The sequence below is a fragment of the Onychomys torridus genome, chromosome 4 (assembly GCF_903995425.1).
Source record: "Onychomys torridus chromosome 4, mOncTor1.1, whole genome shotgun sequence".
Classification (NCBI taxonomy): domain Eukaryota; kingdom Metazoa; phylum Chordata; class Mammalia; order Rodentia; family Cricetidae; genus Onychomys; species Onychomys torridus.
Genome location: NC_050446.1, coordinates 94,640,201 through 94,667,283, shown reverse-complemented (window position 1 = coordinate 94,667,283; position 27,083 = coordinate 94,640,201). Strand labels below are relative to the sequence as shown.

At 40.7% G+C, this 27,083-nt stretch overlaps 1 protein-coding gene across 2 annotated transcripts in view; it reads left to right on the top strand.

Moving 5' to 3' along the window:
* The window catches only part of Tmem87a (transmembrane protein 87A), a 53,843-nt gene that overhangs the window by 9,627 nt on the left and 17,133 nt on the right, over window positions 1-27,083 (top strand). Inside the window, exons 4-12 of one of the 2 annotated variants that reach the window (XM_036183015.1) lie at window positions 4,653-4,766; window positions 5,445-5,498; window positions 5,588-5,632; window positions 13,182-13,299; window positions 17,608-17,669; window positions 18,699-18,882; window positions 20,388-20,487; window positions 23,955-24,048; window positions 25,685-25,753. In XM_036183015.1, coding sequence (XP_036038908.1) covers window positions 4,653-4,766; window positions 5,445-5,498; window positions 5,588-5,632; window positions 13,182-13,299; window positions 17,608-17,669; window positions 18,699-18,882; window positions 20,388-20,487; window positions 23,955-24,048; window positions 25,685-25,753 — 840 coding nt within the window. Of the gene's footprint in view, window positions 1-4,652; window positions 4,767-5,444; window positions 5,499-5,587; window positions 5,633-13,181; window positions 13,300-17,607; window positions 17,670-18,698; window positions 18,883-20,387; window positions 20,488-23,954; window positions 24,049-24,819; window positions 24,892-25,684; window positions 25,754-27,083 lie in introns of both variants that reach the window. The other variant, XM_036183016.1, reaches the window with a different exon arrangement.

The window sequence follows — 27,083 nt, the reverse complement described above, 5'->3', positions numbered from 1 at the left end:
CTCTCTCCTCTACCTAAGAACCCTTTGAAAAGTGGGAGCAGGTCAGAGCTGGACCCCCACAGACTCCCACAGGAAATAATATTACTTGAGTAAGCAGGAAGTACGAGCAAGTGACTTCCAAAGATTGTGAAGAATGACAGAAACGGCTGCCTGGACAGCCACTCAAGGTTCCTCTGCAATGTTGGGGCCTCCACCTTCTGCCTACAGGCCTAGAATATCTCACAGACTTATCTGTGAAGCAGGATATCCTGAGATGCTGTCCTACCTTGTCTTGGCAAAGTTCATCAGTCTTTTCCTTTGTGTCCTGCTTGTCCAGTTTGGACAGCATACTGTCTTACATACAAGAAGCATACACTTTCTTGCCCAGTGACTTACTTTTGTCACAAAGAAAGTATACTCCATGTGGAGTTTCTTTGATGCCCACCATCTTCTCTGAAGTAGGTTGGTGCTGCCAGGAGCAGACATGTTTTATTGCCATTTAAAAAAAAAGAAGAAAAAAAGAAAAATAAGAAAAAGCCAGGTGGTGGTGGTGCACGCCTTTAATCCCAGCACTGGGAGGCAGAACCAGGTGGATCTCTGTGAGTTCGAGGCCAGCCTGGTCTACCGAGCAAGATCCAGGAAAGGTGCAAAGCTACACAGAGAGACCCTGTCTCGAAAAACAAAACAAAACACAACAAAACAAACAGAAAAAAGAACCTGTGTTATTAAAACATCTTAAATGCCATATTCTGTAGATCTCCGAAGTGTTTGAAGATGACCTGTCTATCTAAAACATATCTCTGTTTGACCTTCATTCCTAACATGACAACAAGTTTAATTGTAATAAATGACTAACTACTAACCTGCATTTCTTTATTATCCTAAATTGTTTGTAATAATAACTTTCAAGGATTAGAAATTTGCATTACATTGTTTAATGACTTTCATAGGTACAATATCTTGAACAAGATTAGAAACGTGGGCTGGAGAGATGGCTCAGAGGTTAAGAGCACTGGCTGTTCTTCTAGAGGTCCTGAGTTCAATTCCCAGCAACCACATGGTAGCTCACAACCATCTGTAATGAGATCTGGCACCCTCTTCTGGCATGCAGGCATACATGAAGGCAGAACACTGTATACATAATAAATCTTTAATTAAAAAAAAGATTAGAAACATATATACAATATATTGTACAAAAATATGTACAGTATTACAAAAATAATCTTAAATTTGTATCAATATACAAAGATCCATATTGACGTAAAATATTTAAGACTCTTAGTTGCTTTTTTGGTTTAAAAGTAGATTCAACAATCTACCCTTATCCTATCATATTATATTTTTTCTTTTCAAAACAAGAACTGTGAATCTAATCTCCTTTGTTCAACTTTTTTCCTGACCATTACCAATAACAACTTGTAACCAACCATCCTAAACAATAACAAATATCCATAACCCATTCAAAGGCCAAAAACCACCTACCCCACCTCTTGTGAATGAGATATTTATACATTAAGAAAAGTGTTAAAGAGTCCAAATAATACCAAAGGATTATGAGATTAGTGGCAGTAAAATAGTCCCTAAATTTTTGTTTTTCTCATGGCCCATATCAGAACATAGTATGTACTGCTCTTACAGAGGCTCTGAGTTCAGTTTCCAGCATCCACCCAACTCACAGCCAATCTGCCTGTGACTCCAGCTTCAGAGGATCCATGGCTTCTGGGGGTATCGTGTGTACATAACCATACACAGACACACACATACATGATTGTTTTTAAAGTATGGAGATGATAAGCAGATGGTTACAGATTTGAAATAGTGAAGCCTTTCTGATGAATGTGGTTTGGGTATGAGAAAAATCACAGAACTGATACATGATATCTTTGTGTGTGTGTGACTATCAGAAATGGGCTATGATTGGCAACAAGAGTTTTACACGCTAAGCTTATGAGCATAAATTATCTTTTTGTAGGTTTTGTTAATTTGGTCAGGTAACCGCGTTATTAAAAACCCCATTGCATCTGAAAATTTACTAGTCTTCTTAGAACTTAGAGAATTACCTTTTAGGAGCCAAATCTATGATTTTGTACATTATTTTAAAGATTTATTTATTTATTTGTGTGTGCTTACACGTTTGTGCCACTTGAGTGCATGTCTACCAGGAGAGAGTGCTGTGTCTTCTGAAGCTAGCTAGAGTCACAGGCTGCTGTGAGCCACTTGATGAGTGTTCTGAGAACCGAACGTGGGTTCTCCGGAACAACAGCAAATGCTCTTGCCCCAGAATTCTGTACTTTAGAGTTTAATTGTAGATTCTTCTTTTAAAATATTGTGTATTCAACTCCAGGGAGGCTCCCTAGAAAATGGGACCCTAGGAAAGACCCAGGGATCGCCCAATGACAGAGAAATGGATGAGATCTACATGAACAACCTGGACGACAGTGGGAGTAATGAAGGGCAAGATTTGAGGGAAAGAAAGCTTAGGGGATCAGGAGATCCCAGCTGGATCAAGAACAGAAAGGGAGAATGAGGAATAACAGACCATGATAAATGAAGACCACATGAGAACAGGAATAGGCAGAGTGCTGGAGAGGTCCCCTGAAATCCACAATGATACATCCTCTGTAGACTGCTGGCAATGGTCGAGAGAAAGCCTGATCTGACCTAGTCTGGTGATCAGATGGCCAAACACCCTAACAGTCGTGCTGGAACTCTCATCCAATAACTGATGGAAGTGGATGCAGAGATCCTCAGCCAGGCCCCAGGTGGAGCTCAAGAAGTCCAATTGTTGAGAAAGAGGAGGGACTGTAAGAGTGTGAATTGTTGAAACCAAGATTGGAAAAGCACAGGGACAAGTAGCCAAACAAATGGAAGCACATGAATTATGAACCAAAGGCTGTGGAGCCCCCAGCTGGATCAGGCCCTCTGGATAAGTGAGATAATTGAATACCTTGAACTGTTTGGGAGGCACCCAGGCTGTGGGATCGGGACCTGTCCTCAGTGCATGAGTTGGCTGTTTGGAAACTTGGGCTTACACAGGGACACTTTGCTCAGCCTGGAAGGAGGGGACTGGACCTGCCTGTACTGAATCCACCAGGTTTAAATGAATACCCAGGGGAGTTGTGGCCCTGGAGGAGATGAGAATGGAGGAGAGGGGCTGGGGGGGAAGGTGGGGGCGGGGACAGGAGCGGGGAGGACAGGGGAACCCATGGCTGATGTGTAAAATTCAAACACAAATATAATAAATAACAACAAAAAAATATTGTGTGTTAGAGGACAGCCTGTGGGGGTCCGTTCTCCACCTCCACTACAACATGGGTTCTGGGGATTGAACTGGGGTCATCATGTTTGGTGGCAAAAAAATCTAACTGCTGAGCCATCTAATAGTCTTGATTTTATCATGTATATCAGTTTTTGTTGGTACTTGTCAAGTCTTGTAGTCAGCAAGGACATGGCACTGACCCTTTCCAGGCATGAGTTAAAAAAAATTTTTTTTATTTAGTTTACTATTTTATGTATATGAATGTTTTGCCTACATATATGTATGTATGCTATGTGCATGCCTGGAGGTCAGAAGAGGGTGTCAGATCCTCTGGAACTGGAGTTACAGATGATTGTGTTCTTTATGTGGGTGCTGGGAATTGAACCTGGCTTTTCTGCAAGAGCGACAAGTAATCTTAACCACTGAGCCGCTATCCAGTCCCTCAGCCGTGATACTTTTTTTTACATCTTGAAAAGGGGTATATGTTTTTCTGTGATACGAAGCTGGACACCAGCTATTCTTTTAATTTTTTCTTTTCCTGGAGCTGAGGACCGAACCCAGGGCCTTGCACTTGCTAGGCAAGCGCTCTACCACTGAGCTAAATCCCCAATCCCATCTGTTCTTTTATAAGATGAGGCAAATATAAGGGAAATCGCATTTTCTGATTATCTTGACCTGAATTTGTTTCTTGCCCTTCGCTGAAGCCAGATTTTTGTAGTGAGGTCCTAATTTTAGATTCTTGAGTACTTTTATATAGCCTTTTAAAAAGTGAGTGCATGCGTGTGTGCATTCGTGTGTGTGAATCCGAGTCCCAGCACGCTGTGGAGGAGATTAGAGGGAAACTTTTAGGAGTTGGCTGTCCTTCCACTGTGGGTTCTGGGACTTGAGCTCAGGTTGTCACAGATTGCCCACTAATCATCTTGCCAGCCATCATGTAATCTTGAGAGAGAGAGAGAGAGAGAGAGAGAGAGAGAGAGAGAGAGAGAGAGAGAGAGAGAGAGAATGAATGTGTACTTGTGTGTCTGTGCATGTCCAGGCGCACATGTGTGCAGAAGACAGCCTCGGATGTTACTCAGATGCCCTCTACTTTGTGTTTTTGAAACAAGATCTGCCATTGGCCTGAATCTCATCAAGCAGGCTAGGCTGGCTGGCCAGCCAGTGAGCCCCAGGACCCTGCCTGACTCCATGTCTCATACCGTCCATGCCCAGCTTATTTTATATGGGTTCTGAAGCTCAACCTCAAGTTTTTGTGCTTTCACGACAAGTACTTTAGCAACTGAGCCATGTCCCCAGGCTCTCCTATTGGTTTTTAAAGTGGCAGTTATGTTTGTATTACAGCTTGATTCTTTGTTGTCCTCCAGATAACCTGATTTGCAACAGGTGAGCCAAAACTTTGTATCTTCTCTTTTTCTAGGCAGAAGAAGTAGAGAAATATTTGGAAAATCTCAAGGAAAAAAAAGGCTTGTCTGGAAGATATCAAACGTCATCAAAATTATTTCAGAACTGTAGTGAACTCTATAAAGCACAGGTAACCTCTGACAGTGGTTGGGAGGAAACAGAAGAGGTGAAAAAACAACCCCACCCCAATGTCTGAATTTCTCCTATGTCCATTGTTTATATGCTAGTTCTTCCTTCTAGAAGAGATCTTAATCCTGTTAAGGAGAGCTGCACTTTTGCTCTGTGTTATCAGCAGATTCTTGTGAAAGTTACATTGCTGTCTTACATATTTCTCAATGTTGGATTGGGTAGCTTTGAGTTCATTCATGCTGTATAGTCATCCCCACTGTCTGTTGCCTCAACTACTAATGACTTTAAGTCTCCTTTTGTTGATTTGAACGAGAGGGACTCTGCTGATCTCCACCTGACACATGTGTCTTCTGTCTAACTAAGGCTTTGGCGTTCCAGGTTGCTCTCCTCATGGAAAGATTGAGGGGCACTTGGGATCATGTTATGCTCAGCAGGGTTTTCTTCACTTGTTTGAATTGTAAATTTTTTTTTTTTTTAAGCTGAGGATCGAACCCAGGGCCTTGCATCTACCACTGAGCTAAATCCCCAACTTTGAATTGTAAATTTTTTGTTTGCTGATGCTGTTATTTTTTATTGCATTGTTGTATGTTTTGCTTTAACCTAGGTATTTTCTAGGTATTTCTAGGTATTTTGAACTTTTATTACTTATACATCTTTAATTTTTTTTTTTTTTAAATAGAGCTTTTCTGGGGATCTTATGCATCGACTTCCTCTTTTAGGAGAAAAACAGGAGGTAATTATTTGTCCTTACATAATTCTGAGAACAATGTAAAAACTATGAAGTAATTTTCTGTCTTCTTCCTTTTTTTTTTTTAATTGAAGTCTAAGGAGAATGGAACAAACCTTACCTTTACAGGAGACAAAATTGTAAGTATTTGGGCATTTGGGGCATTAGCATGTATGTTTGATGTTCAAATAGTTTTCTTTTGGTGTTATAACATTTAAGAAGGAAATTAAGACTAGATACTGCACACCAAAATGGTGATAATGGCTGTTTCTGGATGATACTGTGAGTGGTTTTTATTCTTTGTATTTTCTAGATTTTTTTTTTTAACTTTTTACTTGATGCTTTATGGATTTCACATCCTGCATCCTGATCCCATTATCTCCTGTCCCTTCATATCAGCCCTCTACCCTTGCAACTGCCCCTCCCCCAATAAAATAAAACAACAAAAACAAAAAAGAAAAAGGAAAAAAGTCTTGGCATGGAAGCTGTCATGTAACACAGTGGGTCACACAGTCTACCCTTCAGTCTGTTCGTCTTTACGTGCAAGTGTTCATTGCAAGGAGCCATTCATTGGTCTGGTTCAAGGCCTCTGGCTTCTGCTACACCCTCGATACTGGGCTCCCACAGGGACTCCTCTTGGATATCCTGTTGTTGCCTTGTGTCATGGAGATCCTGCAGTGTTGGATCCCCTTCACGTGTTCTAGCAGTTCATATGTGAGGTGGATGTTGGGGTGGGCCAACCCATAGCCCTGGTTCTGGGTCTGGATGGTAGCTGGGTTGGTCAGCTCACCAGCTTTCCCTCATTGTCCCCATCAGGATGAGCTCTCCAGCACTGCCCCAGCTAGCTCACCCACTGCAGCGAGCAGCAAGGAGTGGGGCCAGTTCTCCTGCTCTCACTCTCTTTGGACTGGCTCACCTGCACCCATACATCCAGGGCCAGCTCTCCTGTTTTGCCCAGATGAGGTGCAGGGCCCACTTGCCCAAGTGCTGCAGTTGGTGAGGTGCAGGGATAGCTCTCCCACCTGAGATTCTCTCTCTCTCTCTCTCTCTCTCCCTTTCCTTTCTCTCTCCCTCCCTCCCTCCCTTTCTCCCTTTTTTCCTTTCTTTCTAAACATAACCTGTATTGCCTTGAGAGTCCTTCCCCTCTGTCAATAAATATTTGTAAATAAGAAGAAACTAGTTCAAAGAAATTTAAACTCAATCTGAAATTATCTGTGGTAGAATATAACTGGAAGAAACTTTAGAAAAATGGAATAAGGCCAAAAACTAGTGATTTTTATGAATACAGTTATGTGAGGCTTGTTTATAACTGTTTCCTGGGGCTGGAAGAGATCACTCTGCAATCAAGAGCAGCACTACTCTTCCAGAGGACCCAGTTCTGTTTTGGTTCCCAGCACCTATATGACCTGGCTCACAACCACCTGTAGCTCTAGCCCCAGGCCCTATGTGACCTGGCTCAGAACCACCTGTAGCTCTAGCCCCAGTGCCTGTATGAGCTGCTCACAGCCACCTATAACTCTAGCCCCAGATGCCCTTTTCTGGCCACTGCTGGAATCTACTGGTATTTGCACACACTTGGCAGACACATAGACACATACATATAAGATTTTTTTTAAAAAGAAATATATACATTTCCAGTTTAAAATATAGAGGAAATATATAGTTAACCACTTTAGATCACATTTTTCACAAAGCTATTAAATTTTTAATTTTTATTTTAAGTTGTTTTTTTTTATTTTCCTGCGACGGGGGCAGTTTCTTCACTCCACAAAATCTGACTGGCTGTATAACCCAGGCAAGCCTCCTAAGTGCTGGGATTATGGGCCTGGGCCACATTCCTGGCTTATGTTTCTAGTTTTGTAACAAATTTATCAAGACCTACTACACATCACACTTTCATCCTTTGAAGGATAACATTTGGTGAGCTTTAGTGTATTCCCAGGTTATACGGCCACTCTGTACCCACTATCAGTCCATTCTTCTCCCTTCCCCCAGGGTCTGTTTGTCTTCAGCCACTAAACTTGCCGTCTCCCTGGATTTGTCTGTCTGAAGCATTTTATATGATGGAATCATATCACGCATGGTTTTGTGTGTGACTTCTTTCTCAATTTAACAATTCTGCCTTAGCCTTTCTTCCTGCCTGCTCAGACCTGCCCAGGGTGAGTGATGAGAGCCTTCTTGGCTCTCTGCTGGGCCTGGGCATAGCCCTGCACGTGTGTGTGGCTGTCGATCTCCAGGAATAGTGTGGAGTTGAGACTCCACACAAGCGCCTCATTCTACAACTTTTTCTTTTGAGGTTTTGTTCAGCTGCTCGATAAGTCAGCTGCTTGTGTCAGGCCAGCAGCTGTGACGGCTAACAACTGCTGTTGAGTGCTTGAACAAGTGTCATGTAACACTGAGTCATTCTAAGTCGGGGCAGAGAGAACCCCGAAGATGAGAGGATTTTAGCAACTTGCCAGTCGACGCAAGTGGATGGTCTTTTTAGGGACCTCTAAGCCTGTTTTGCCTTTTCTTATGGCTGCTGTATAGTTGATCATAACTTGAAAAAATTAATAGGACAGGGTATGCCGACACACATCTTAATCCCAGCATTCAGAGGCAGGTGGTTCTCTGTGTGTTTCGGGCAGCCTGGTCTGTGTATCCTATCTGTTTTGACAGCTGTATAATAACATGTCCACCATAGTACTGTTACACAGAGTTAGCTTCGGGGCTCTAAAATTCCCTATTCTCTACCTTTCATCTCTGTCTCCCTAAACCCTGACAATCACTGATCTTTTTACTGTTTATCTAGTTCTGCGTCTTCTGGAATATCACCTGATGACAATCAGAGAACTTATAGCTTTTTCAGATTTCAGATCGGCTTCTCCATAATATGCATGTGAAGTTCCTTCGTATTTTCTGGTGGGAATAACTTAGTTTCTTTCTAGAGCTGAGTAATATTTCATTGTTTGGTTATATCACTGTTTGGTATCTATTCACCTATCGAAGGACATCATGCTTGCTTTTAAGTTCTAGCTGTAAGCATTTGTGTGAGGTTTTTGTGTAGATATAGATTTTCAGTTTGGGTGAATGCAAAGGAGCATAATTGATGATTATATGGTAAAAGTGTCTTTAGTTTTATATTAATTCTCATAGTTTATTTCTTGACTGAAGATATAATGTATTAGAAACACAATTACCCATGTAGTATATCTTTCTCAGAGTATCTGTTTTAAATTATGACATGCAGCTTTCATGATCTCTTAGATGGGGGAGGGGTGTACATGTCATGCTCACACATGGAAGTCAGAGGACAACTTTGTGGAGCTGTGTCTGTCCTCCACCTTTATATTGGTTCTGGGGATCAAAATTAGGTCACCAGGCTTCTGAGGCAAGATCTTAACTGGTTGATCCATCTCACTGAAGAAGGAAGCTGCTGCATTGCATTGATGAATGCTATGGTGTTTTGTTTCCCAGATCAGGATGATAATGGCAACTTACAGTCCTTGATAAGTTTGTTGGTGCCAGGGATATAAATATAGAATTTACTCAAGAATTTTGGCTGTGATTTTGTCTGGACTGACAGTTCACAGATAAAATCTGTTTAAGGACTTGCCTATATTCTGCCTGACTCAGCATTCATAAGGCTGAGTGGCATCCTGGTTGTGTTTGCTGAATGTATTTAGAGTCAAAGTTCTGGATTGCACCATCATAGAGAATGTGGGCAAGGAATAGATAAGACCACAAAACCTGGAAAGAACAAGGCCAACAGGAGATACTGGGGGCAAACAAGCTTTGGAAAGTTCTTATGTGCTAGGGCAGGACACATGCTTTGAGGAGAATATAACCAGCTTTCATGCCAGCTGGCCTTCTTACTGCACACAGAGTGAAGCCTTGCCCCAGTCCGCAAGGACTAGGACTGGACCTTTCTCTTTCCCTTTTTATTTAGCTCCTGATGTTTTAGGAAATCTTGTTAAAATAGTGGCCAGCCACTCAGCTACAAAAACACAGTCTTGGCTGGGGTGGAGCTCCGTGGTAGAATGCTTGCCTGGCCCGTGAGAGGGCCTAGAGTCAGCCGCCAGAACAATGAAAGGAAGGAAGGAGTCAGGCAGGCAAATAAGCAAACCCAGACGCTGGCAGCCACACAAGGCAAAGTCTGTAGTTTTTATAAAAATAGTTTAGAAAAGCCACTAAGCAAACAAAACTTCAGAGCACCCACCTCCTTACTACCATCAGTGAAGGGGCAGGGTCTTTTGTCACCCACAATGTTCTGTCTTCAATAAACAGCTATGAGCTATGCAAAGAAAGCGGCAAATTTAGACAGAATTTCTAGAAAGCCTTTGAAGACATTCATACATTAGATGCAGAAAAGATTTCTTTTAAGATTTATTTATTATATATACAGTATTCTTCTGCATGTATGACTGCAGGCCAGAAGAAGGCACCAGATCTCATTAGGTGGTTGTGAGCCACCGTGTGGTTGCTAGGAATTGAACTCAGGACCTCTGGAAGAGCAGTCAGTGCTCTTAACCTCTGAGCCATGTCTCCAGGTAGAAAAGACTTTGAATGAACTTTTTTTTTTCTTTTGGTTTTTCGAGACAGGGTTTCTCTGTAGCTTTGGAGCCTGTCCTGGACTAGCTCTGTAGACCAGGCTGGCCTTGAACTCACAGAGATCCACCAGCCTCTGCCTCCTGAGTGCTGGGATTACAGGCGTGCGCCACCACTGCCCGGCGAATAAACTTTTTAAAATGTTGGGTTGGGGATTTAGCTCAGTGATAGTAGCAAGCGCAAGGCCCTGGGTTCAATCCTCACCTCCCCCCACCCCCCAAAAAACCCCTTTTTAAAATGTGCTCAAAAGAATGAAAGGAAAGAATGGACAAAGTGCAAAGGGGAACCAGGAAGGAACAGATAAAGTTATAAAAAGGAGTGAGTAGAAATTGCAAAGCTGAGACATATCTAGTGATTTCTAGCTGTAAGTGCTGTAAACCAGCACTGGGCGGCTGTAACAGGAGGATTCCAGTAAGTTTGCAGCCAGCTTGGGATTCATGGTGGCACCCTGTTATGAAACAGCAGAATGGAAACCATGGAGCTGAAGTGAAGAAGTGATAAGGTGCTGTCACTGCTTGAGCAGGTGCATCCTGAGATGGTCAGTTGAAAGTACTGTTGAGAGGACCAGAGAGAGCAAAGAATGAACACGAATGAACAAAGCCTTGGATACCTATGTGTCCATCATGTAGATCAGTGTGCACGTAATGGAAATCTGAAGAGAAAAGAGGTGTAAGAATAAACAACAGCCAAAGCTTGCTTTCTTTCTTTTCTTTTTTTTTTTTTTTTTTTTTTGAGCTGAGGATTGCTAGACAAGCGCTCTACCACTGAGCTAAATCCCCAACCCCAAAGCTTTCTACATTTAGCATGAATTTCTAGGATTGGGGTTCTCACAAGATTCCAAGTAGGAGTGAACAAACAAGGTTTTATGCTTCTAAGTTATAGAATTATTCATTCACAAAAATGAAGTAGTTATATGTGTCATAACATCGATAACTTCGAAAACTATGAGACCAGCCAGATGTTAAAGGATAAACACTGTTTAATTCATCCCACTGATAGGAAGTGGCCACAGTAGACAAGTCTATGGAAGCAGGAAGTAGTGTAGTTGTTTCAAGTGGTGATGGGAAGGAGAGGTGGAGTATCGTTGCCTAATGAATGAGGGTCTACTTTTTTGGGAGGTTAGCAGTATTGTGGAGCTGGGCACTGTGGCATGTGCCCAGCTACTTAGAAACCTGGAGCAATAGAATTACTTAAGCACAAGGGTTAAAGATTAGCCTGAGAGACCTTGTCTCAAAAAAGTTTTTATGTCACACTCCATTGGATTATGTTATGCTCAGTAACATGGTTAAAATTATGACATACAAGAAATCTACTTCAGTTAATAAAATCAAACAATAGTAACTGCTTAGCTGATAGGTTTGTTAAGACTAAATATGTAGCAAATGTTACATCCCTAACAGAGTGCCTGGCATACAGGTGCTGCTTTTGCAAGATTAAAAATTTCTAGGTCTGAGAGCTAAAGATACTACGCTTGTCAAATCTTAGACTATGAAAATTAATCAGTACATCTTGAAATTTATAAGAGGTAGTTTTAAGATGTAAGAAATTAATAGCAGAGCAGTTTATTACACTAATTGGTTAATGACTAAGTCCAGGAAAGGTTCAGTAATTGTGAGTAATAGAACATAGGATGCTTACGACTTTGAAGCTGTACATTTCCCAGCATCCTCCTTGAAGAGAGAGACTGGCAGAGATCCCAGTATGGTTTCAGCATGACATGTAGTTACTGAAATAATTAGTGAACGTAGAGTTGAAGGATGTATCTGTTCATGGATTTGGAATTTGTGTCTTGGAATCTGTTGTATTCTAAGTTTCCTTGGGTTGCGGGACATTTTGATTCCTAGAGGAAAAGCATGATTCCATAGGGGTAAAATGTACCAGTGTGTAAAATCTGTTGGGTTTTATTAGGTCAGTAATGCTTACCTGGAGAACTCTGGGTAAAACCTTCTCCTTTTAAGACCATAGTAGCCAGCTGCAAGTCTAAATAGCAGTGCCTCCTTTCACAGATGAAGAAGAGACCGATGGCTTTCCTCCATGGTAAGCGCCAGTGCTTACTTACCGAGCCAGGGTCTCCTGATATGGTTGGTGGAAATTAAAATCAGGTCAGGCTGGAGAGGCCTCAGCAAGACTGAGGCTGAGACAAGCTTATTGCAAGCAGAAACAGAACATAATGGTGGTTGCCAAGAAGAATACAATTGTAGTTCCCGGATACAGTGATGTTTGCAAGCTACATAAGGTACACAAGATCAGTGTCTAAGACTAATTCTGTCAAACTTCTGTATCCTTCACTGACTCTTAAGGGGTGCAGAGATGCACAAGTGGTCTGGATGCTCCACTACCTGAGGGGGTGCCCCAGTTTCTCAGGAACTGAAAGGCACACAGTGCCCCAGGAGTCATGGAGCCTAACCTGAAAAACCTATGATGCATGCCTCTCAAGGCAGCAAGACCAGGCCAACTCCATGATTCGCTGCACCTCCACATCTCCTTTATCTTTATATTTTAATCTTGTTTGTAAAGACTCTTGAATGAGGAAAGCAAGGGTCACTGTCTCTTAGAGTCAAGGACTGTTAACTTCCCTGACTTTAAAGAGGCAAAAGTCACTGCATTCCCACCACCTAGAGTAGGCTAAGGTGAAAGTTTTTATTTAATGTGAGACCATGTCAGAATAGATTCTGGTAGTTTAGAAAAAGGAATTTGGTTCAGGAGAGAGAGAGTGTTTATACTCAGATATGTGGGTTTGTTTTTTTTTTTTCCTGTAGTGACATCAACAATGTTTTTATGTTAAATTAATTTCACAATAGATATATAAAATATAATTATTCTAGCATGAGTTAGAGACTAAACTCAATGACTTTTAATTGTGGTTTTTCTTTGTAAAAAATAAAAATGTTAAATTTAGACCTTTGTTATGGCAAGAATGCAAAGGACTGTGTTTTGTCAATCCATGATCTTGCCTACTTTGCTGTGTGCTCTACAAACTTGTCTTGCTTATGATGACTATTTCAGAGAAGCTGGAATCTGGAGCAGTGTTTTCATACTGTATTATTATCTTGTGCTCTGAGTTCTTGAGACTTGAAGTTTGATGCCTCCTTTCCTCCCTAGGCATTACATGAACCATTGCAGACTTGGCAAGATGCACCGTATATTTTTATCGTGCATGTTGGCATTTCGTCCTCGAAGGAATCACCAAAGGAAAGTGCACTGAGCAGTCTTTTTACCAGTAAGTCCAATCATGTCTTTTAGAAATAGAGTCTTTGTTTCATGCATTAGTGACTTGAAGTGGGAAAGTCAGGAACACTTTTGTACATCTAGGCACAACCCACACACTTTCTATGGATCAGATATTTGTTTTCTTTTTCTTGCTTTGGCTTTCTTGCTATGAATATCTTCAATGTTCTTTAGTATTTTGAAGTAGACTTTTAAAAACTTGATTTCAAATTAATTATCATTGATAATTTCTTAACATCAATTTTTTTTCTTTTTTTAATTTTATTTTTAAATTAAGTGTCTAAGTGCAGTTATGTCCATAGGAGTTGGTTCCTGTACTGGAGTTGCAGGTGGTTGTAAGCCTCCCAACATGGGTGCTGGATCTGAACTCAGGTCCTCTGAAAGAAGAGTTTGTACTCTCACCTGCTGAGCCACCTTTCCAGTTCCTCAAGAATTTTATCTTCCTTTCTTCTGTAGCTACATAACTTTCAGAGTCTTTACCTTTTACCTGGAATTTTGCGGTAACTGTTGTAGTTTCTGTGGCTTCCATTTTTGTTTATTTAAGTCTCTGTTCCTAATAAGTTGTCCTATAATTTTCTTTTCTCACACTATCATTCACTGATTTGGCATCCAGATTATGATAACCTCATGTAGTGAATTAGAGAATGTTCCTGTTTTTATATTTTGCAAACAGTTTTAAAGAATAAACTAACCTGTTTCTTCTGTTAGAACTTTCCTTACACTACTATTGGAATCTGATTCTCAGTGTCTACCAACCTCTGTAGGTTTTCTTTAATAGGAAAAAGGATTTTATTTTAGTTTTTTTTTCCTTGTATCAGAGGTGTGCATGTGTTTTGAGAAAGTGTTGATTGCGTTCAAGGTTTCAAATTTATTGACAAGTTTTTATTTCTTTACAAGTATCTGTCTATTCCTTTTTATTTATCTTTAATATTGCTAGGCAAGGTGGGTACACATAATTGCAGCAATCAAGAAGTAGAAGCAGAAGGATCAAGGAGTTCACGGCCATCCTTGGCTGCACAATGAATTTGAGGCCAGCTTGAAGTATATGAGACCCTGTTACAAAACCTCAGAAATGGTGGTTGGAGAGGTGGCTCAGTAAAGTCCTTGCTGCTCAAACATGGGGGGACGGAGTTTGGATTCCTAGTCTTCAGCTCAAAAGCTGGCTCAGTGGTGAACCTCTGTAATCCCAGCACAGGAGAGGCAGAGACTGTTAGATCCCTGGAGCTGCTGGCCAGCCAGCATAGTGAGGGAGTGCCAGGTTCTGTGAGAGACTCTGTCTCAAAATTTAAGATGGAGAGGAACTGAGGATGCTGCCTGATGCCAGACGCTGTCCTCCACATGTATGCATGCTTACACACAGCGTGTACACTCATGTATCACACACAAAACCAATAATTACGTAAATAATAGTTTTTTAGTATTGCTTTTGTATTCTTTAGGTTGTTAAGTCTCCATGGAATTTTGTTTTTATCCCAGTGGACTAGATTTGGCTTTGTTAATTTTCCCAACCATTTTGTGTATTTCATTGACCTTTCTTATTTGATTCACTTTTAAATTTTTATGATAGTTACAGTGAGTCCTTAACTCCCAATTCAGAAATAGGTTTTGCTTTGCCCCATAGTGATATGGGGGTATAGCAGATCTAGGCAGACCAGGAGTGACCCGACCTTGAAATATGTGTTTCTCTAGGTTAGTGGTTCTCAACCTTCCTAATGCTGTGACCCTTTAATACAGTTCCTCATGTTGTGATGCCCAATCATAAAATTATTTTTGTTGCTACTTCATAACTATAATGAATCGTAATGTAAATATCTGATATTCAGGATTTCTGATATGTGACCCCTGTGATAGGACCCTTTATCCCAAAAGGGGTTGCAACCCATAGGGTGAGAACCACTGCTCTAGGTTCACATCTTTCTAACGGGTAACAAAAAGGCAGAAGAGAGCAGTTGCGGGTATTTACTTTTAATCAATTCATAAAGAAGAGGGAGAGGGGCCCTGCTTCACCCACTTTGTGTATCTAACCAGATTCTGGTTCCTTTTTCCTGTTTGAGTGTCACTAGTTTCAGTGAGTGCAAAAGAACTACATGTAAACTGCCATACCCTGTTTTTATGACCAGAGTACAACAGGACTGTGGCTTTAGCCTCCTGTGCTGGTCTATGTTTCCATCCATTTCAATTCCCGGAAATATTTGCCTTGTTCTCAAAAGTTAATGTCTTGTTTTTTCTTTTGTTTTTGTTACATGCTTGTTTTTTTGGAACTGAGAGGACACATTAAGGCATACTCAACAATACCATCTGAAAATCTAGAAATATTTCTCTGAACGTTTTCTTTCATCTTGTTTGTTTGTTTGTTTGTTTTCCAGTGCTGGGATTGGACCTAGGGCCTCACGTATGCTAGGCAAGTGTTGTACCTAGCCCAGATATCTTCTCGGTTTGATTTGTTTTTGAGACAAGGTCTAGCTTGTATATCCAGGTTAGCCTCAGACTTACAACAGTCCTCCTCCCGGTTTCCCAAATGCTGAGAGTGTAAGTCGTCTTTCATCACCTCATTGAAGTCTTTGATGGAGCCTGGCATCAAAGGCCTGGATCCTCTGCGTCTCAGGTGCTACAGTTACAGTCAGGCACCAAACCCAGTTAGCTACATCAGAGTTTCACTAATCAGTCATTCCTAGAGTTTATTCAACTCTTTTATTAATGACAATGTTTAAACCATCAGTCTTTTATTGAGACAGGTCTCATGGCTCAGACTGGCTCCAAACTCTGAATCCTCCTGCTTCTCCTTCCAGATGCTTGGATTGTGGTCATGTACCACCATGACTGGCTCAGAACAGTTCATCTTATGATCAGTAGAGTTATTTCAGTGAGGCAGATTTCTCTGATTCATCTTGTAGATAATACTTTTTGTTGTTGATCCTTAAATGCTACATATTAGTCAGGTTTCTGCAAAATATTTGTTAGCAAGTTCTGGGAAAGGTCGGTTTGGGTTTGGTAAATGGTGCTGTGCTTTAATCTGAACTTGTGAGGGTTCTTGTTGGTTTGGTTAGCTTTTCATTCTTGAGTGAAGAGTCTGCTTATATAATTAGGGAGCTGCTAGATTGTCTTTATATCTTATTTTACCAGGGACAGTGTATTACTTGTATAAATCCTTATGAATTTAAGCTTTTTAAAAAATACTCTCATTTTGAAAGTGATATCTGTCTTGCAAGATCATAAAAAATAAGTAAAAAAAATTAGGGAAATATATTAAAGATGGACAGAAGACAAGAATATTAGGAATACATTGTAAGAAGTATACCGAGAGTGTTTGGAATTTTTTTGTTTGTTTGTTTTTCGAGACAGGGTTTCTCTGTGTAGCTTTGTGCCTTTCCTGGAACTCACTCTGTAGCTCATGTGGGCCTCAAACTCATAGAGATCTGCCTGCCTCTGCCTCCCGAGTGCTGGGATTAAAGATGTGCACCACCACCTCCCGGCTGAGTGTTTGGAATTTAAAGGAGGTGGATTAGCTCTAGATGGAAGCTCAGGGATGGAATGTGAAGAAATGTCATTTAGTCTAGTCTTTAAAGAATGTGAGTGTGGGACTGAGGAGGTCAGTGTGTAAAGTGCTTGTGAAGTGTTTACAAGGAGGACCCCAGTTCTGTTCCCAGAACTCATAAGGAAAAAAGCTAGGTGTGGTAGTGTATACTTGTAATCACAGCATTGGGAGGCAGTGAAAGCAGAATCCACTGGGCTTACTGGCCAGCCAGCCTACCCTATTTGGTGTTTTCTATGCCAGTGAGAGACCCTGTCTCAAAAAGGAGCTTGTGGGGGAATCAGGCATAGCACCTGAAGAATGATACAGTTTTCTGGCCTCCAAAAACATGAACACACAACCTGCACAAATACATTGTATATACACAGAGAATATGAATCTGGAAGGAGTCTTTCCCACTTAAGACTGGAGCGTGAGCCAGACATAGTGGCACACTTTAATCCTAGCCCTCAGGAGGCAGAGGCAGGTGGATTTCTGTGAGTCCAGCCTGGTCTACATAGTGAGTTCCAGGACAGCCAGAGCTACATGAGACCTTATCTCAAAAACAAACAAACAAAAAGACTAGATCGTGGATGAACCATGAGACTAATACATGGATTTCAAGTTACTGTATATATCTGATGTATTATTTACCGTGACTGAAGTGCTTAAAAGTGAGTTGATGAAACTTTTACTAATTTAATAATCATTAATCATTAATAAGCATTAATCAGGGTTTTTATTTAATTACTGTATCTATCAAATTAATTGAGGCCTGTGTTTTACCAGTGACTGTTGAAGTAAAGGGTCCCTATGAATACCTCACTCTTGAAGACTACCCACTGATGATTGTAAGTCAATATGTGCTTTTAAACTTGGCAGTAAATTAATTTAGCATGAAATTTAATTTAGCATGAAAATTGTCTGTTTTGTAGCACTGTCTCATTAAAAGATTATTCCTGTGCTGTTCAGAAATTTTTACTTGAGGTTTTTACTTTTCTTTTTAAATGAGATTTTTTCTTTTATATGGGTGTGAATGTTTTGCCTGTTTGTCTGTTACCACCTGAGAGCCTAGCATCTGCAGAGATAAGATGCAGGCATTGGATATACTGGAACTACGGTTAAGGATGGTTGCCAGCTTGGGTGTTGGGAACTGAATCCAGGTCTTGGTAAGAGCAGTAAATGCTGAGCCATCTACCCAGACCGTGACCTTGAAAGAGTTAGCCCTTGGGCCTCATTTATCTGTAAATGAAAAGGCCAGTGACTACTGTAGACTTGGAAAGATCTCAGTGACCACCTCACAACTCACATTTGGGTTCTGAGCAGGACATGCCTTGCTGTCATCTAGCTCTGAGCCCACTCATAGTGACTAAAGCCTGAATCTTCTTTAGTACATGAGTGTGCAGACTGTGCATGAGACTGTGCTGAGAGATCCTTGGTCTGTCTGCAGACTTCTGCTCACAGTTGTTCCCTCTTCCTTGCCCTTTAATAGTTTTCCTTTTCAGTTGTGCTCCTTGGCCTCATCATTCTGCATCCCAGTTTGTCAGGCCTGTTTCTTCTCCTTCTCCTTCTTCACTGTTGTCTCCATTGTATCACTGGATTGTTAGCTAAAAAGGCCCAACTGATGCCAGGAGCAGACATTCTTGAGGACAAGTCCTTCTGTAGTCTGCCTCTGTTCAAGACTGGATCATTCTTTCTTGTTTATTAGTATTACACACTAGATATATATATATATATATATATATATTTTTTTTTTTTCCCCCAAAAAGTAGGTCGAGTCTATTTTTGTGGTTTGTTAAACCATATGTTGATTTTAAATCTAAATACTTGGTTCTTGGTCCTAATTCTCCTTTTTTATTTCATTCCCAATTGGACTACAGTTTTTCATGGTGATGTGTATTGTATACGTCCTATTTGGTGTTCTCTGGCTGGCGTGGTCTGCTTGCTACTGGAGAGATCTGCTGAGAATTCAGTTTTGGATTGGTGCTGTCATCTTTCTGGGAATGTTTGAGAAAGCTGTGTTTTATGCAGAATTTCAGAATATCCGATACAAAGGAGAATCTGGTATGTTAAAAAAGTGCCATTTTAAAAATTGTTTATTTTGTGTACCTGTGAGGGTCCATGTGTCATGGCATGGTCCATGTGCCTGTGGAGGTTAGAGGACAGCTTATGGGAGTCAGGACTGTCCTTTCACCATGAGTGTCCTGGGGATCGAACTCAAGTGGTCATGTTTGGCATCAAGCACCTTTACCTGCTGAGCCATCTCACCAGATCCAAACTTGCTTTTTTTTTTTTTAAATTATATATATAAAAGATTTATTTATTATGTATACAGAAGAGGGTGCCAGATCTCATTACAGATGGTTGTGAGCCACCATGTGGTTGCTGGGAATTGAACTCAGGACCTCTGAAAGAGCAGTTGGTGCTCTTAACCTCTGAGCCATCTCTCCAGCCCAAGATTTATATTTTTAAAATAACCTGTATTTGTGGGCGGATGTGGAGGGTATTACATGCACATAAGTGCAGGTGCCTCTGGAGACCAGAGGGAACAGATCTTCATGGAACCCAAGTTATAGGCAGTTATGGGTACCCAGTGTGAGTGTTGGGAACCATGTAAGTCCTCTGCAAGAGCAATACAAACTCTTCACTGTTCAGCCTTCTCTCCAGCCCCAAATTTGCCACTTTTTGATGGTGGATGAGATGCACGTCAACTTCTGTCAAGTCATCAGTGGTTACATAGGTCTGCTTTTCAAAAGCTACTTCTTAAAATAACCAGAAATCACTGCCATTGTGACTTTTCCTCTCCATCTTATGTTTCAGGGGTTCAATGATACAAGAATAATTTTGTTGAAACACACACAGAAAAGTCATTTAGGACATGATTATCATATTTCTTAATTCTCAATTGTGGTTGATAGCCAAGCCACTATTAAAGAAAGAAAGTAAACAATGCCAGTTTAATTGTAAGATGCCACTGATTGTAAGACACATAGATTTTTGTGCCTGTGTGTTTGGGGTGCATCTTAGACTTGATAAAATACAGTAATACCAAGAAAATGGGAAGATGCTTATGGTTTAGTAAGGTTGACTGCTTATCACAAATTTCTTGGTATTGTAGATTATTGATAGTTTTAGTTTTCTCTCAGACTATTTGTTCATTAGTAATTATTATTGCAATATATGCTAATTAGATCTTTCCTGGGTCTTTGGAAATAGAAGATGTGAAATTGAAAACTATGCATGTGCACTGGAGTATGTGTGTGTGCTCTCCTTGTATAACTGTATTTCAGTTTGCAAAGAAAATGGTAGGGAAATTCACTTGATACTACGAACTTTTTGTATAGGGTAAGATAGTCTACTTCTACTAAGGTTTTAGGGAACTCAGGGTGGGTTGGTGAGTGAGCACACCCAGATTGTTGTGTACACAACTAAGTTCATTAGTGATATTAGCTGTGTGCTTGTAAAAATTGTACAAGACATATTCTCTTTGGTAAGTCTGACACTTGTGCTGGTCCTGTGGTGGGGTTGGTTGAAATTGGAGTTCGCCATTTCTCCTTTCTTCCACCTAGTCCAGGATGCCTTGGTCCTCGCAGAGCTGCTGTCAGCAGTGAAGCGCTCACTGGCTCGAACCCTGGTCATCATAGTCAGTCTGGGATATGGCATAGTAAAGTGAGTATCCACTTCTGAATGAAAATTGCCAATTAGATTGAAACATTAGAACCTAGGCAGTGCTGGTTCTGAAAAGGCTGATAAAAGAAATAGTAGTGAGATAAGAAAAATGTATGAAATTTCATAACAGTTTTAAGTGTTAGAAATGGTACTTTGCATCTTCTTAAAAACTCAGTGTACCTGCAGAAAAATCTACAGTGGGGTAAATAATGCAGAAAAAACACACTTTCACACTGAACTTAGTGACTATTTGAGACTGTTTCTGCAAGTCATATTTTAAAAAAATAGATATATTTTATTTATTTTATGTTTTTTTTTTTTTTTTTTTTTTGTGTGTGTGTGTGTGTGTGTGTGTGTGTAAATACCTGCTTCCCATGGAAGCCTGAAGAGGGCATTGGATCCCTTGGGAACTGGAGTTCCATATGGTTGTGAGCTGCCATGAAAATCCTGGGAATCTAACTCAGGTCCTTTTCAAGATAACAAGTGCTCCAAGCTGCTGAGCATCTCTTCATCCCACAAATTAGATTTTTTTTATCAAAAGAATATTCTTATTGTAATTGTTTTAAAAAACTTTAATTATTTTAGTAAAAAAAGTTATTGAAGCATGTGGAGATATTGTTCCCCAATATGTCGTGCACCCTAATGAATTTATCTGGGGTCAGAGAACAGAACAGCCACTAGATATATAGAGGCCAGAAAACAGTGGTACACGCCTTTAATCCTAGCATTCCAGAGGCAGAGATCCTCCTGGATCTCTGTGAGTTTAAAAGTGAGTTTTCACACTGCAAACAGCCAGGCATGGCAACACGAGCCTTTAATCCCAGGAAGTGATGGCAGAAAGCAGAAAGGTATATAAAGCATGGAAACCAGGAAATAGAGCCTGGTTAAGCTGTGCACAGTTCAGCTGAGAGACATCTAGTCTGAGGAAACAGGATCAGCTGAGGAATTGGTGAGGTGAGGTAGCTGTGGCTTGTTCTGCTTCCAGTGTTCACCCCAATAACTGGTCTGGGTTTGTTTTTATTAAGACCATGTAAGATTCCTGCTACAGAAGCATGCGGTGCTGCAGTCATTGCATAGCCCACTGCTCCCTCAATGCACTCAGCAAATTCTTCCTAAGCCAGAACTACCAGGTGCCTTCCTTCCCTATACCAGGCACTCATTGTTCTAAGCCCCTGCAATACAACAAATAAAAGAGTTGGGTTTTACATTTGTGGAGGAAGGGAACACAGACAAAATTGAAGCAAATGAGTTAAAGATCTAACACATCGATGAAAGGTTTTGCTGTAGTTCATAGGAGAGGGCATCAGGAATGCCAGGCAGGTGTTGGAACTTGGAGCTGTAAATAGAGTGTCCCAGGAAGGCTTCACTTAGTGACATCCAAACAAACGTTTGAGGAAAGCAAAGGGGATTATCAGTTTACCTGGAGAAAGAGATTCTGGGGTGTGATTAGATCCTGTGCATGTTTTGAAGGTAGAACCAGTGGAGTTCCATGATGGTCACATGTGGGATATGAAAGAGAAGAGGAACTGAGGATGTCTGCTCATGTGGCAGGAAGCAGTTGTCCTTTAACAAGCCCAGGAAGATCAAGGAGTCGGCTTGGCACAATGGCAAGATTAGGAGGTAGGCTAGATAAGCACTGAGTGAGGGCTAGGATAGAAGTTATCAAGATGGAGATACTAAGTTATGACACTACACATGGTTACCAAGAAAGTGAATCTGGAGAGAGAAAGGGTCAAAGACTGGGCGTTAGGATATTTTCCATTATCTAGATGTCAGGGACGTGAAGAGGAAATTGAGTAACGTTGAAGGCGGGAGGCAAATGAAGACTGTTCCAAGGAGGAGTCCTTAATTGAATCAGATGATTGGATAGGCCAGGGAAGAAGATTGAGAATTCACTATTGGATTTAATTAATGCAGTGTTAGTGGCCATAAGAAGTCAGTTTGGGGGAAGGAGTAGGGACAGAAGCTGTCTCCTGAAGTAGAGGGAATCCAAGAGAGACTAGGACAGGAATAGTCCAAAGACATTAAGTAGAATAAGGAGTATGATGGTTAAAATGTTTCATTTAAATGTTTAAATGCCTTCTACATGGGATGAACTATTCAAGACCTTAAGGTAATTCCCTACCATTATGGACATTTCCTAACTGGAAATAGCCGTAGAGATTTGTTTGCCTTAGGCAGTGCAGCTGTACTGTAATGAGCCACCTAGTAATTTTGTTAAATACAGATTCTGGTGGAGTAGGATTTTAAATATTAAGGATCCGAGGCTTTTCCACCTTTTAATAGAGATTGCTCAAATGTTTATACTTAGTTGGGTTTTGAGCTTGAGCTTTTTCAGTGGACTACAATACAACATTTGAGTGTGTGAAGGAATTATTAACGTTTTGAGATTTGCTAATGATATTGTGGATGTTTTGTTGTTATAGATTTTGGTTTGAAGTAGGGTATCATATGGCTCAGACTGACCTTGAAGTCGTGCTGAGATGAGACCTACACCTCCAAGCCTGGTTCTGTAATTGTGTGTGTGTGTGTGTGTGTGTGTGTGTGTGTGTGTGTGCCAGATTTTTTAATTGTTTTGGTTTTAAAGTCGTCCTTGGCTTTTAAAAAAACATACACAAATAGTTAAACTATTTATAATTTTTTTCTAGATAGTATGAAAGGATAGCAAATGAGTGTTGTGTGCATGGGGTGGAGTTAGCTATAGACCGGTTGTTGTTAAGACTGAGTGATGAGCTTTTGACTGGGGGTTTTATACTGTTGAATGTTTCAAATTTTTCTAATGTATATTAAATATAGACAAGTAATATATGTAAATTTACATTAGAAAAACACATTTAATAAAATATGTGATTATATATATTGTATATTTAACATATATAATATGTATATATTTAATACAGTAACCAGGGACCAGATTTTAAGTTCTAGTATTCCTTGTCATCATTTATGACCAGACTGTCTTAGTTGGGGTTTCTATTGCTGTGAAGAGACACCATGACCATGACAACTCTTGTAAAGAAAACATTTAATTGGGGTAGCTGGCTTACAGTTTTAGAGGTTCAGTCCATTATCATCATGATGGGGAGCATGGCAGCGTGCAGGTAGATGTGGTGCTGGAGTTGTAGCAAGGAGTCCTACATCTTGCAGGCAACAGGAAGTTGACTGAGACACTGGACAATATCCTGAGCATAGGAAACTCAAAGCCCATTCCCACAGTGACATACTTCCTTCAAAAAGGCTATACCCACTCTAACGAAGCCACACCTCCTAATAATGCCACTCCTATGACATTATGGGGGCCAGTTACCATCAGACTCCCACACAGACACTCAGGAATGGTTTTCTTCCCCTCAGGAGCATGTCATCCCTAAGTTCATGCTCCGCCGCACTAATGGCCACTGACTCTCCCTTGGTTTGTTATGTGGCTCACAGCTTCTGAACTTGTTGTCCGTTTGCTTCCGTTTTAGGCCTCGCCTCGGAGTCACTCTTCACAAGGTGGTGGTGGCAGGAGCTCTCTATCTTTTGTTCTCTGGCATGGAAGGAGTCCTCAGAGTTACAGGGGTCAGTATTGCCTCGACTGAATTACTTATTTATTTTATTTTCCCTTCATCTGAATGTTTGTGGTCAGTTACTGTTATGATTCTGTGTTGAGTCAGTGGGCTGCTCTTCTGTCACCCATGGGTCTGATTTTCAGTGGACATGGACAGGTTGAAGTGCTAGGGGCCAAGACTGTTTCAGACTTGAGAATTTTTTGATTTTAGAGTGTTTGCATAGAACCTACTAGTTGAGCATTCCTTAATCTTAAGTCCAGCATTTGAACTTCTTCAAAAATCTGAAAACTTTGGGTGTTGTGGGCTTTTGAATTAGGAGTGCGCAGCTTGTGTAACTCCATTTTTCTGATCTCATCTATTAGAACTTCATAAATTCATCTGTGATGAATATCTTCTTTCCACCTGTCCCACAGTGGTAGTTATTTGGTTCCTTCCCCCATTTACTAGCTCATCTAATCAAAAGCAACAGTGCTCTCTACTTACCCAGAACTTAAATTTAAAAGCTTAAATGCAATTAACTTTCACACAGCCCATTGCCAAGGAAGGAAGAAGTAGGCCTTCCTGGGTCTTTATTTCATTAAGTAAAAAATCAGATTCTGTCATAACCCACTAGATTCAAAGTGTTCTGTACACTTGGCTTTGCCCTTGACTCTTCCCCTCCATACAATACTTGATAATTGTACCTTTGTTTTTCAAACCACCCTGCCCCTGAGTGCAGTCTCTGCAGATATTAGCGCCTCTAACTGTCAATTTCACTTGCTGTCTTCTGCCATTGCTATAGTATGTTTCTTACTCCTTGGCTCTGATAGTAAGCCTGGCCCTCTCTGCAGTGGATGCCTGTATTATTTTATGGATATCCTTTAATAATGCTCTGGTGATTGGGTTGTTAGAATTATGTACAAAACAGCTTAGATGCAAACTTGTAGAAACTAGGAATGATATTTTGGGGAAAGATAATTACTTATGTTGTATGTTAGGGTAGGCTATTAGTAAAATTTCATCATATTCCTCTGAGAGTCAATAATTCTTAGAATGTTAATGATGTAATAATTATTTAAAATGTGAGAAATATCTTTTTAAGATTTTAGTATAAAAATAAGAGTAGGAAATCAAGATGGCATGGGGTTATAAATATGAGGACATTTGTTCTCTTTTTTAAAAAATGTTTATTAATGTGCACTGGTGTTTTGTTTTTTGTTTTGTTTTGTTTTTGTTTTTTGCCTGTATATATTCTGTCTGAGGGTGTCAGACCCCTTGGAACTGGAGTTACAGACAATTGTGAACTGCTGTGTGGGTGCTGGGAATTGAACCCAGGTCCTCTGGGAGGGCAGCCAGTGCTCTTAACCACTGAGCCGTCTCTCCAGCCCCATGTCTTTCTCTTTTATGTGAGAACTCTATGTAGTATTTTATAGGTTTCATTGACTTGAGAAGAATTGAGAGTTGATGTGAATCATTTATCGCTGTATGCTGTCCACAGGTGTATAAAAGGGAGGAATGTTTATTTGCCCAGTGCTAGCCCTTGTGATTCTCTTCAGTTCATATGCAAAGCCATTCCAGCTGTCAGTATAAATGCAGAGCCATGTGCTGGTTTCTTCTCTTGCCTCTCTATTCATCTGTTTTCACCACCTCTTTTTCTTTGTCTCCAGGCCCAGACTGATCTTGCTTCCTTGGCCTTTATACCCTTGGCTTTCCTAGACACTGCCCTGTGCTGGTGGATATCCTTCTCATTGGCTTGTTTGATGGCCATTCACTTTCTCCCCTTGGAGATGGGTTTCCATTAATCTTTCTGTTGATTTCTCCTTGATCTGGGAAGTGGTTTATTTTATATGCTAACAGCTGAGGGCTCAGGTAAGCAGTTTTGCTTATTTTTGTTTTATCATTCTTAAAAATCACAGAATTTGGTTGCTAAGCACAAGATCAAAACTTCTGCTTCTCTGTCTGTCTGTCTGTCTGTCTCTCTCTCTCTAGTGTTTTGAGACAGGGTTTCTCTGTGTAGACCAGACTGGCCTCAAACTCAGAGATCTGTCTGCCTCTGCCTCCTGAGTGCTGGGAGTAAAGGCATGCACCACCACCTGGCTTTTTTGTTTGTTTGTTTGTTTTGTTTTGTTTGCTTTCTCTTTTTAAAATGGACATCTCACCTTGATTTTGGATTTATTGTTTGCTCATCTCTCTGTATTAGAATCATTGGCTACTCTAGTCCTGCTCTTTCTTTTAGTCTTTACCAATTATGAAATTGATACCTGTAAAAAGAATTTGATCCCCAAAATATGTTTAGGAACCACTTAATTGTTCAATTGTACAGTTACCTGGTTGTAATTCAGGTGTCTGGGTCCAGATTACTATCTGCCAAGTACTGTGATCCTTAAGTACTGGGGTAGTGAAGGGTAAAGTGGGCTTAGGTATCAGTGAGAGCTCTGATAAGTTACAGTAAGCTCTAGCTCCCTTAATTTTTCTCATTTCTATTTTCTTTTTAAGATGTAATTTTTAATTATGTATATATGAGTGCATTACCTGCAGAGTGAAGAAAGGGGGTGTTGGGTTCCCTCCAGTTAGAGTTACAGGCTGTTGTGAGCTGTCTGATGTGGGTGCTGGGAACCTAGCCCCGGTGGTCTGCAAGAGTAGTATATGTTCTTAACTGCTGAGCCATCTCTTCAGGCCCTTTATACTTTATTTTAAATTTTCTATTTGTTGAGGAGTGCGTGGCTCAGTGTATGAAGGTCAGAAGACACCTTCCTAGAGAGTTCTTGCCTTCTACCTTTATGTGGGTCCCGGATCTGGTGCTCAGGTTGCCAGGCTTGATTGCTGGATGGCGAGCTCCTCATCGGCCTCCAGCTCCTTCATTTTTATATCTGCTTCTCTGATAGTTGGGCGTGAGAGCAGCAGCATCTGTGGTAGTCATCAGTTCCCTTTGTCCTTCCGTGAGAACTCTTACTTGGAAATAAAGTTCTTAAAATGAAGCCTCATTGCTTTGGTGGCCTACTTGCCTGGGATTCTCAGAAAATTTTTGGGTGCTTTTAGTTAATTCACAGTGTGGGCTGCTAATGG